The following is a 12,072-nucleotide window of genomic DNA, read 5'->3' as shown; positions in this document are numbered from 1 at the left end:
ATACAATTTAGCAGTTACAAAGAAGCCCCAAACACAAAGAACAGTTTCGCCAATCTAACGACAAAACTCGCGCATGGCCTGCGTTTTCTTCTCTGTAACTCTCGTGTCGTGTCATCGTCACTCTCATTTTCTAACCCTGGAGATCAATTTATAAGCTCGAGTAGGTATTGTCGAAGAACTGTAGAAGACAAAAACCCCTAAATCTCCATCTCATCTGAAACAACCAAACCCTTTGGATATCCAATTTGCAGTCAAACTCCGAAGAAGGGCCCCTCCCTTGTCTCTCTGTGTGTGGACTGTGGTCTTGTCTGTCTCCATTTTCTCCAATGGCGACGACAGGCATTCGTTTAGAAGATTACAAGCACAGCCCAGTTCACTTCGCCATAGCACTGGGAGACCACACTACTCTGTCTCGTCTCCTCACTTCTCTACCTACGCTCCCCGACCCTTCCCAGATCCTCTCAGAGTCTGACTCCCTCGCCCAAGAGCGCATCGCTGAACAAATCTCCTCTCTGCTCGACCGCCGTGACGTTCCTAACAGGGAGACCCCACTCCACCTCGCCGTCCGGCTGAACGACCTCTTCTCCGCCCGATCACTCGCCGCCGCTGGTGCCGATGTCTCCCTCCAGAACGCCTCTGGATGGAATTCCTTGCAGGAGGCTCTATGCCGTCGCTCCTCCGACATCGCACTTTCTCTCCTCCGTCATCACCACCGCTCCGCCTGGGCCAAGTGGCGCCGCCGCCTCCCTCGCCTTATCGCCGTCCTCCGCCGGATGCGAGACTTTTACATGGAGATTTCCTTCCACTTCGAGAGCTCCATCGTTCCCTTCGTCGGTAAGATCGCTCCTTCCGACAGTTACAGGATCTGGAAACGCGATGCAAACCTCCGTGCGGATACTTCTCTCGCCGGTTTCGATGGACTCAAGATCCAACGCGCCAATCAGAGCTTCCTCTTCCTTGGAGACGGCGATCGGGACCATGGCCTACCTTCTGGGACTTTGTTGGTTCTCAACCGTGATGATCGCAAGATCTTCGATGCCTTCGAGACTGCGAGTGTTCCCATGTCCGAATCAGACGTAGCAGGGTTTTGCTCCCAGACGAGCGTGTACCGACCAGGCGTTGATGTCACCAGGGCTGAGCTGGTAGGGAGAACCAATTGGAGGAAGCAAGAGAGAACAGAGAGCGTGGGAGAATGGAAAGCGAAGGTCTACGAGATGCACAACGTCGTGTTCAGTTTCCGCACCAGGAAAGTCGTCGGAGACGCTGCCGGTGATCCCCCAGGAGGCGAGCAGATATTGCCACTGGAACTCGAAGAAGACGCCGAGGATGGTTTCCTAGTTGCAGAATACCCTAACTTTGGTCTCCCTCCACCATCAGATCGTCGACGTCACAGTAGTTTTGTTAGAGAAGAAAGGGAATGGGTATCGTTGAGCAGGAAGAGCGTCGATATCCCTGACCGCCGGAGAATTCCGTCGGTAATGCCTCCGCCGCCGAACAAGGAGAAAGAGTATATCAAAAGTCTCCGACCATCTGTGTGGTTAACGGAAAAGTTCCCATTAAAGACGGAGGAGATTCTGCCGTTACTTGACATACTAGCTCACAAGGTCAAGGCCGTCAGACGTCTCAGAGAACTGTTAACTACAAAATTCCCGCCGGGAACATTTCCTGTCAAGGTAAAGGGTAATCAAACACTTTAATTTTTTTAATATTTATTTCCACAGAAAAAAGAGTAGAAAACGTGGGCCCTATTTTGTTTTCTTTTTTACCCTTTTCCTTCTCTCGATGCTCTCTACATTACTCATCAGTCAAAAATCTTTTTTTGAAGGGCAAATCAGTCAAAGTACAGTCTAAGTTAACTTTTCGTACTAGATTTCTAGGGTTTAGGGCACATTTTAGCCGATACCCCGATACCTTACCGACCGCTCTAGACGGATTCCCGGATTAGAATCGGCAGGGACGGATTCGGATTCGGATCCGGATCCCCAATCGATCTTTAACTTTGGATGGAATGGAATGCAGGTGGCGATACCGGTGGTGCCGACAGTGAGGGTGGTGATAACGTTTACTAAGTTTGTGGAGATGCAACCGACGGAGGAGTTCTTCACGCCGGCGTCGAGCCCTGGGCAGTGGGTTGGGGAAGGGCGCTACAGCACCTCCGTTTCCTCCTCCTCTTCTGCTTCTTCTTCTTCTTCTTCTTCTTCTTATTCATGGCTGGGTCGTAATAACAATGCTGCTCAGCCTGCGACTGCAAGCAAGCAGAGGAGTTGTTCGGCGGCGCAACAATTGGATCCGTTTGCCATTCCCAGTGATTATACATGGACAAGCATGGATGATAAGTCTCGGAAGATGAAGAAATCAAGGTCCACAAAGAAGGCCAAATAGATTATATTGGGTGGTGGCCTGGTGGGTATCTTCTTCATTTTATCTTCATTTACTCATCTATTTTTTTTTTTTTTTTTTTTTTTTTTTTGTTGGGTAAAATTTAATCTTCATTTACTCAGTTATGCCTGTGCGTGTGCCCTGCAACTCTGTCTATTCAGAATCTCAGATAACATGTACATATGCCCCCAAGTCTATGGTGTGGGGATGGAAGGTCAGGAAGAATGTTCACAAGTCCACTTTTTTTTTTTCTTCTTCTTTCTTTTTTCCTGTTTCTCTTACTCTCTTAGTAGGAAGGACCACAACATGCTTAATTAATTAACAATTAATTTTCTGAAAAATCTATTAATATCTCTCTCTAGTAGGCCAGGGTGTGAGTAGCTATCATTGGCTCTAACTTCAAGAATGTTTTTGTATTAGTAGGATATAGAAACTATTAGTTCTAAATAATCACTTTTGGTTCATTAAAATACTGCTGCAAAAACCCTGTTTCCCTCTTGGGTACAGAGTACTAGTTGACATTTTGTAGAAAAAATATATTTCCTCATCAAATGATTGACAGACAAGGAATTAGAGGACCCAAAGGACCTTTAAAATAATCTAATTCTCTAACCCCACATTTCAAATTAATTCTTATACTCAAAAACCTGATTCCTACACGATGCTTATTTAATTCAACAAATCAAACAACCTTTGAGAATCATAGTATGTGTTTAATAATGGTTTGCCGCCAGAGCTTCTTCTATCCTTAGGTCATTCTTGCCATGGCCACCCATATAGTTTTGAAACTTATATTAATTCCTAATGATGAAATCATTTCCTAATCTGTTATTTATGAATTATATATTTCTTTTTCCCATATTTGAAATTTTGAACATTTTAACATGAAAGTGTCAATGGTAAATTATGTAATTTTAGATAATAGGGGAAAAAAAAAATTCCCTACAATGCTAGTCTACCGTTGTTCTTTTATATGGATTTTTTATTATTATTTTCTCTTTCTTTTCTAATCATGTGGGTCCATGTGAATTATACTATTCCTTGTGCCACCATTGGTGTGGCATGGGAGATTCCTCCACACTAACATGGTATCGTGGGGACCCTTCCCGTTTTAAATATTTGAAAGATAAACAAATACCTTTACGATACTTGCTTTTCCATTTTTTGGATGTTTATTGGCCAATGGACAACTTGGAATGGGGGTTCTCCGAACAAATGACATAGGGGATTGCACCAATAAATGGTAATGGAACGGATTTGTGAATAGGGGGCAGAGAGATCATTTCATATGAAGAGGAAAGAGATTCAGATTAGAGAGAGAGAGGGAGGATGCTACTGTATCCTACGTCGCTTGCTTAGAGAATCTTTTCCCATCTCTATTTAATCTCGGGTGCACATTTGCTTCACTAGTAGAGTTGCCATTTGGCAACTAGTTTGACGTCACTTCTGTATGTCATGTTTAAGTCCAATTGAACTTTACCATGTGTCAAAATACAGGTTTGAAAATGATTAGTTTCCCTACAAATTTCAAGTATTAAGAATATAGAGAGAAGAATTGAATAAGCTGTGGCAAACCTGTAATTGTCATGTAATCAATTCAAAAGATACCATAATCATATCAGCTCTTCACATTGCAAAAGATAGCTAGCAGTGAAGGAAATTCACTCCTTTATACATTGTAAAAATAAAGAGAGAGAAAAAAAAAAGCTAAAAAAAATAATTCATAAATCAGGTAGATGAATAAGTGTTATGTCTAGATAATCTTTGCTTCTTTCTTGGTTAAAGAATCAGACCTCTCAATTTCTAGCAGCACTAGAATGATTGCTACTTCTTGGTGGAAATGGCGTATCCATCCTAGGTTTATAGTTTTTGTATATCAGAGGTTTTTGTTTTAGGTCGTATCCAGTGCACAAGGCTCCTGCGTTTAGCAGGGTTTGAGGAGGGTCAGATGTACGCAGCCTTACCTTTGTTTTCAGAGAGGCTGTTTCCAGGACTTGAACCCGTGACCAATCGTTCAGTAAGTGAGCACTTGACCAATGTGCCAAGCACGACCTTCAATGTTCATATTTTTTAAATGGATGTGTCGAGATAATCTTTGTCTTTTGTAAAAGAAAACCTTAAATGTTTTGGCATATTTTTTTTTCTTGTGATTTTCAGAAAGGATTTGGGTTGCAGGGGTATTGGGTCTAAGAACTGAAAGACTCTCTAATGCTCCCATTTTAAATCTATTCTGATCTTTGTTCAATAATAATAACTCTTTTGATTGTACCTGGTTTTTCAATGTTGTAGCTATTTTATTGTACTTTATTTGGATATAGAGGGAATCAACTTCCTATGTTCTACTGTTTTAATTTTTTTCTTTTTTTTCATGAAAAAAACTAAATGTTATTTCTCATAAGGGATTGAAAATAATAATAATATTTTCAAAGGTAGAAAGGTTTCTCAGACATTTTCATTCTAGAAAATGGGACCATTTTGCCCCTCCCATCTCACTTAACCCATTGGTCAAGGCGGCGTGGCCAACCTCTATTCCTAAAATTTTTTTCTAATTTACACATTATATTGTGCCACACTTCTTTGTGTGACAATTCCCATTAAGGAAGGATATAAAGGAAATGGTCTCGATTGACCACATAATTTCTAACGGGAGTATTTCATACGATGCCAGTGCAGTTTTGCAACCATAGAGGTCGGTGATAATCATCCAATGGATGCATTTATTGAGAGAGGATGTGGGGTCCATGAGTGAGATATGAGAGGGTGGGCACAGCAGTTTGTACACTAGCATCGTGCGCTTCCTTTTCCCAAATTCTAAATTCAAATAACTTACCAACCCTAATATGTCCATGTCCTTTTTTGGTTATCAATTTTGTTTAAATTTATACTTGAATTGAAGACCTTGGGTTTTTTTTTTTATAGGTAAAAAGACCTTGGGGTTTATCTATCCATGACATAATTTTCTTTTTGAATTCTTTTTGGTTTGGTTTTGATTTGGGGTTTTTTAGAATCCAGCAGAAACTATAATTGACCAGACTTGCTGAAACCCAAATGGAATTAACGCTAAAATAAAATAGGCTGGCTAACCCTAATTGACCCTAGCCAGGAGGGAAAGGAGATCTAGGGGTTGGGTTAAAGGAGAAGAAGAAGAAGGAGACATGATCGGGCTAGGTCAGGGTATCTCAGCTAGACTCTATTTGGGCTCAAGGTTAGCTTGGTTTGATAGGGCCAAATTTACACCCGTACTTAAAACCGATTTAACCCACTCAAAATTGAATCGAATCAACTGATTGCCACCCTAGGAAGCATGAAAACTCCATCTTCCCTTGGGAGATATTGGAGTTGGACAACTCAAAAAATAAAAAAGACAACTCAAAAAAAAAAAAAAAAATTAAATAAATAAATAAGAAGAGATATAAACAGAGATAATTATGGAAAAAATCAAGGGTTGAGGGAAAAAACGCGTTGAAAGGGTTGACCATGTAGGGTATATCGCAGTGGTACTCGGAGTCGGAGCGAAATGGAAGGTCCTTCCTCAAAATCAAAATTGTTGACCATTGGGAAAGAAGTGCTCAAGAAGGTCTCTTTGTGGGTCCCTAGTCCCTACCCTTCACACCCCCACACCCCCCCCCCCCCCAAGCAGGCTTAAGCCAATCTCACACTCTTAACCCCACCCCACCCCTCAAAAGGGTACATGGACATGGACATGGTCATGGTCATGGACCCCTCCATCCTTCACAGCTTACAGCCCTACACCCTCTTTCTTCCTTCTCTTTCTCTCTGTCTCTCTCTTTAATTTCATTTCATGTTCTAAGCTTTTCCTCTGTGTTTGAATCCTCAAATTATTGAATTCTTCTACTTCAATTCTCAGTTTCTTTTCTTCTTTCCAATTCCCCTCTACACTCTCTGTAGAGGATTTGAGAAAGAAATACCCATATCATTATATCACCAAACATCGGAATTTTACTACTGCTCTCTCTCTCTCTCCCTCTCCATTTTCTCCCTGTATAAAGAGAGAGGAGAGAGATCTTTCTGAAATCCCAAAAGTTGCAGAATTGAGAGAAATCTCAAATCTCTTGGAAGGGAAAAATAAACTCTGAAAAACCCCCCCAAAAGAAGAGAGGATGGAAAGCAAGTAAGATACATAGAACAAAGGAAGCGACAACATAAGAACATAGTTATTCGATTGTTGGTTGGTTGGTTGGTTTGAAAGGGGCAAGGAGTTCCTAGTAGACAACGACGGATGATTCCTAACAGCGGTTCTCCAGCCACCAGTAACAACGACGATGCGTCGGTTGGTGGTGGTGGTGGCGGCGGCGGCGGAGGCAGCGGTGGGGCCTCCAGTGGGTGTCTGAAGAAAGGGCCTTGGACGGCAGCAGAAGATGCGATTCTGATGGAATACGTGAAGAAGCATGGAGAGGGTAACTGGAATGCTGTCCAGAAGAACTCAGGCCTCTCGCGTTGTGGTAAGAGCTGCCGTCTCCGTTGGGCTAATCATCTCAGGCCTAATCTCAAGAAGGGTTCCTTCTCTCCTGAAGAAGAGCGTCTCATTCTCGAGCTTCACAGCAAGCTTGGCAACAAATGGGCTCGCATGGCCGCTCAGGTTCATCCCCTCTCCTTTCTTTTTTGATTTAATTTTCTCAATCTTTCTAACATTTAATCTTCTTCTTCTCATTTCGCATGTTTATGTGTTCTTTATTTCAGCTTTTGATTTCTCTGACTCGTTCCTGAATCTGAATTTTATTTGATTTGTGATCTTTATCAGTTACCCGGACGGACAGACAACGAGATCAAGAACTACTGGAACACCAGAGTAAAGCGACGGCAACGTGCAGGTTTACCGCTCTACCCACAAGATATACAGAAGCAAGCAGCTGCATTCCACCTCAACCAGATCAACCAGCCCCGGTCTTCTCCATGTGCGCCTCCTCCAGCACCCACCCAACATCCCTCGACGACGCAACAACCCCACAAGCCCAATTTCGCTTCTCCTCTGCCCCTGCTCGATCCTGTAAATTTTCCTGTGACGACCCCTCTCTTAGGCCACCACCCTGCACCTTTTCTCCCGCCTCCATTTCACAGATATAAGAGGTTTCGGGACAACAACTGTATAGGATTCTCTCTCCCTTTCTCTGCAACTCCTCCTCCTCCTCAACAGAATCATCCACCACCTCTGTTCAGCCAGGGTCTTAGCACCCAATTGATGCCAGCGTCATCTTTTCAGCTTAATTGCAGCAATTTCGACTTCAATCCACCACCACCAATCCTGGGAACCACCCCATTTGAAACCGACAGTGGTTCCCCTTTCTCCATGAAATTGGAGCTCCCTTCAAGCCAACTGCCCCAGCCAGCAGACACAGCTACTGCTGCCTTGGGCTCCGTAAATGATTATAAGATCATCTCCCCGCTGGGCCGGGGCAATAGTGGATTATTGGATGCTCTGTTGCAGGAATCGCAAGCTATAGTGGAAAGCGAGGATTCGAGGAGAGATGATTTGTTAGAAGAGAAATGTGGATTAGATGGATTGGTCAGCGTCAGCAAGGCCCCGCCTTCTGGGTCAATTTTCTGTGAAAACGCTACCACCCCTCCATTAGCGTCTGCCAGTCATTGGGATGATTCCTGCTCTGCCCATTCCTCCCCTGGTGAGCTCTCTTCATTCTCTTTAGATTTCCTCTGTTTAATTTTCATCTTTCCCCCCCCCCCTCCTTCTTGCCCTTTTCGGTTCAAATCAATGGAGTTGATTACCTTGAAGGGTACCTCTGATTCTGTTTGCTCTCTTTTAAGCTTTAAATACTATTGCGTGCTCTGTTTTCACGCTATATTTCAATCCTTCTGGAATGAAATTAAACTTCCCAGTCCAGACCAAAACTCTATTGTGGATTCTCTGTTCTTAAATGTTAAGAATCAGTTACTTTTTATATAGTACACATATCTGTTGCCGCTTCCCACTATCCCATATTGCCTATTTTGTTATGTTTACTGTTTCAAACTTCATTGATCAGTATTCCAGTTTTCCTTGTTGCATTCGCTGCTTCAGGCTTTCAGCTTCAACTCCTTTTTTCTTCGTACTTTTTCCTATTAAATACTCGATTTGTTTGTCTAAAGGGCTTTAATTAGCTTAGAAAATCTATCAATATGACCAACCCAATAAACTTTTCAAAATTCTAGTGCTCTTTCTTAATTTCTTCTTTATTGTGCTTTAAATCAGCTTCATCAGTATTGTTTCCATTAATGTTCGATAAAAGTCCCAAATGGGAAACGAGCTTTTTCGGTTCTGAATCCGAAATTCGTGAAGCCAATCATTTAAGACCTTTAAAGTCCAAAGTAGCATATTTATCTTTTGCTTGTGTGTATGAATTTTATTTTAAAGAAATCTGGGTTGCTGCCATTGATTCTTTGCAGGGTTGCAGATAAAGAAAGAAGGAACAGATGAGATCAATTCCGTGGACGAGGAGGACTTGAACAATTTTCTTGATATCATCCCTTCTACAATGCGAGTCCCTGAATGGTATAGCGATAGCGGTGAGATGTCAAATGGGCAGTCATCAGGTGTTACAGACGATGAAATTGGGCTTGAAATGCAGCAGATAGCTTCATCTCTGTCTGTCCCCAACACGACTGACCCTGACTGGACGAATTGGAACAACATTCCTGGGATTTGCTAAGTCTTTTGGCGATTCAAGATAAAACAAAATTATAGCTTATTGATTGCAGATTGCAGATTGCAGATTGATGGTCTTGTGTGAGTTAATTCTAGTGGGATGGGTTTGATTTTTATCTTTTTTTGTGCCATTCTTCCTTTTTGAAGCTTTAATAGAGTGGTTTGTCATATACATTTGAAATTTATACGTAACTACAAGAACTTCACTGTGACGTTTGTTGTTAATCAAATACTAGTTTATCTGTAGTGAAAAAGTCTGTGTGTGTGTGTTTCCAGCCATGGGCATGAGATTGAGACCAGACCCACAAGTCCAAATTCCAATTTGATGGGGGTGAGACATGATTAGACTCAAACTGGGAACAGGGTGGCCCATCCATTTCTTCTTTTGCTGGAATCTCTGCTAAGTTTAGCTGTGGATTTCCTCCAACTTTGCTAAATTTAGGGGTGTGTGTGTACCTTCTTGGGTAAGCATCTTCTAAATTTAAGAAAAGAATGCAAGCAATTGTGAGCTGTTGAAATGAGCGATGTTCCCCAATTGCCTTTGCTTGTCCATTCCGAAACCTCCCTATTTTTAGAAGGGGTTCACGCGGACTATTTCTTCCCCTAATCATGGCACTTTTCTCTCTCTGTCTCACTCTCTCTTTCTCTCTCTCCATCCAGCCCAAGGATTTCAAACTCTCGGAATCAGTCTCAAAAACCCTAGAATTGGCTGGAGACGTCCAAAATCAAGATTGGTCATGACCAATTCAGATCCTATTCCATTGATTTAACACACGAGCCGAACAACATTTCACTATTAAGAGGTTGTGAGTTAAACTGTTCTTGGGTCTACCTATAAAATAAATGATGGCTGGAATCATAGGACTCACTTCATCTTTATGCCTTATTTCCAAAACCCAGAACCATATCTTCCACCACATGGTTTTAGGTATTGGCATCAAATCGGCTGTATCGGTTGGTCCGTATTAGTATTGGCCCTGACCGATATCGATACCTAACAGATTCATATCAGTGGTATTGGTCAAAGGTTTTTTTCTATACATTTTTGGCCGATTTGAACCTGATACGGTCGCAGTCGTACTACAGTCGTATTGATATAGGCGACGACCAATACCGATACCGATACCTTTCACTAAAACCCTATTTCACCATTAAATTAGTAGAAAGCATTGCAGTTTCGGACAGGGAATAAGAAAAAGGGTTTCACAGTCTTCCACCTAATGTCATTGGGCTTAATTAAGACTGATCTCATCTTTTGGGGGAGTTCTAAAGCTCTTCATTACAACTTCAGTGATTCAGTAATTTAAGGTTTTAGGTGTTGAGGTTACAATGAACCGATTCAGGACAGATCAAAATCAAACTGAACCCTAGAAATATTCAGATTTCTCGAACTTTTAGGGTTGATAGTTTTGAGATTTCATTTCATTTCAGGGTCTTAAGGGGACATTGAGATTGCATGATAGGAGGGTATATCCAACCATGCATAATACATGCTACAGAGTGGAGCATTCCATCTCCGCACACCACTTCAATTTAAGCTCCAATGCTTCTTCCATGCACCCATAATCTCATCATTTACACTTATGAGCATCACAACACTCACATCACATCAACCATGTGTTGGTCCTTCCTTTCTGGGGTTGGCAATATCATGTTCTTGTCCAATCTCCAACCCCAGAAGGGGAAGTTTTGAACAATAAGCTTCTGGATCAAATCATAGGTCACCCAAAAAATTTTGATATCATCAGAAACCATTACCAGGTCAGGTCCCAGTTTGTCTGTTCAGACAACTTGATCCAGTTTGTCCAAATTAGGGAGATTACAATGTTTATCAAACCTGTGAAATTAACCCAACAAGTTCTGAGTTCAAATCTTACAAAAGAATGAGTTTTTGGAATAAATAGAGAACTTGATTAATATGATTCTGGCAATTTATTGTAAAAATATGTCAAACCCAGCTGAGCATGGTTAACCAGGATTGGATCTATGATAAGAAGCATAGTCTCTGACAAAATTGCTCATCCTAAATCTGGGCTTGAAGCTGGTCCAGGTCAGATACACAACCATAGCTACCAGCCTTATTTGATCCAAATCAGACTGGTTAAAGGTTTGTCACCTACTTCTCTAGTCACAGGGGATGCTTTCTTTCCCCTTCAGCACCTCTTCTCCTAGGCATAGAATACCTGCACTCTGAGTGTGTGTATAGAGAGAGAGAGAGAGAGAGAGAGACATGAGGAATCTTTCTCTAGTCTATATTAGAGCTCTACCAAATATGGTAGCTGAAATTGCAATGAAGCATCACCCACTTGTGTAAATCAGTTCTGTCCTGTGGCCAAGTAGTCTGGCCATGTAAAGAAAAGGTTGTGGGGTGGAACCTATTACCCTACCATTCCTACAAGGAAGATGCTAGTTTTCTTGATAAATTATGGCATTTCTTCTCATACCCCACCATATATTCCCCTAATTTTAGAGGTTAAATCATTTGCCTCCCATCAGTATTCCTTTCGATAAATTTCATCATCAAATCATTCTCCATTACTCTTTAAACAGCACTAGCATGTAACCATATAATCTCAACATTTCTAAATACCAGAAACTGCATTAGATGATTGCAGAATAAGAAATTATATATGAAAATATTTGCTTTAAAGCTACAGATCAATATGGTTTCTTACTGTCAAGGTGCATCTCATGCTTTCATTTTCCCAAATGGTTTGATGCCACTATTTATGAAAGACTCAGATGATTACTTTTGTATTGTACAAGATTGTAATTGGTTTAACATGTAATCAACTTAATTTCTTGTTCAAGAGGACTGCTACAAATAACATTAAGCTAAACAAGTGCTTGCATATCCACTTAAAAATTTCGAAACTTCCCTGAAGCTCGAAAATGGGCAAGTTTTGATAAACAGTATAAACCTAGCATACTCAAAATCAAAGGAAAAAAAAAACAGTAACCCATTCATCACTTTCTAATTTGAATTTAAAACATAATCATGCACCAATTCCCCATTAAAAAAAAGAGCAAGATTT

At 41.5% G+C, this 12,072-nt stretch overlaps 2 protein-coding genes across 2 annotated transcripts; both read left to right on the top strand.

Annotated features, from left to right (window-relative positions):
* The first annotated feature begins 279 nt into the window (after positions 1-279).
* Positions 280-2,432, top strand: LOC122640079 (ankyrin repeat domain-containing protein 13C-like). Its single transcript, XM_043833201.1, has 2 exons — positions 280-1,673; positions 2,020-2,432. Exons 1-2 carry the CDS (start codon positions 327-329, stop codon positions 2,380-2,382), a joined length of 1,710 nt encoding a protein of 569 aa, XP_043689136.1. The 5' UTR covers positions 280-326; the 3' UTR covers positions 2,383-2,432.
* A 4,144-nt stretch (positions 2,433-6,576) lies between these two features.
* Positions 6,577-9,291, top strand: LOC122640081 (transcription factor MYB101-like). The gene is made up of 4 exons (XM_043833202.1): positions 6,577-6,979; positions 7,142-8,018; positions 8,779-9,111; positions 9,142-9,291. Exons 1-3 carry the CDS (start codon positions 6,620-6,622, stop codon positions 9,039-9,041), a joined length of 1,500 nt encoding a protein of 499 aa, XP_043689137.1. The 5' UTR covers positions 6,577-6,619; the 3' UTR covers positions 9,042-9,111; positions 9,142-9,291.
* The last annotated feature ends 2,781 nt before the right edge of the window (positions 9,292-12,072 follow it).

The sequence above is a fragment of the Telopea speciosissima genome, chromosome 9 (genome assembly GCF_018873765.1).
Source record: "Telopea speciosissima isolate NSW1024214 ecotype Mountain lineage chromosome 9, Tspe_v1, whole genome shotgun sequence".
Classification (NCBI taxonomy): domain Eukaryota; kingdom Viridiplantae; phylum Streptophyta; class Magnoliopsida; order Proteales; family Proteaceae; genus Telopea; species Telopea speciosissima.
The sequence above is the reverse complement of the archived record's forward strand: the minus strand, read 5'-3'. Positions and strand labels throughout refer to the sequence as shown.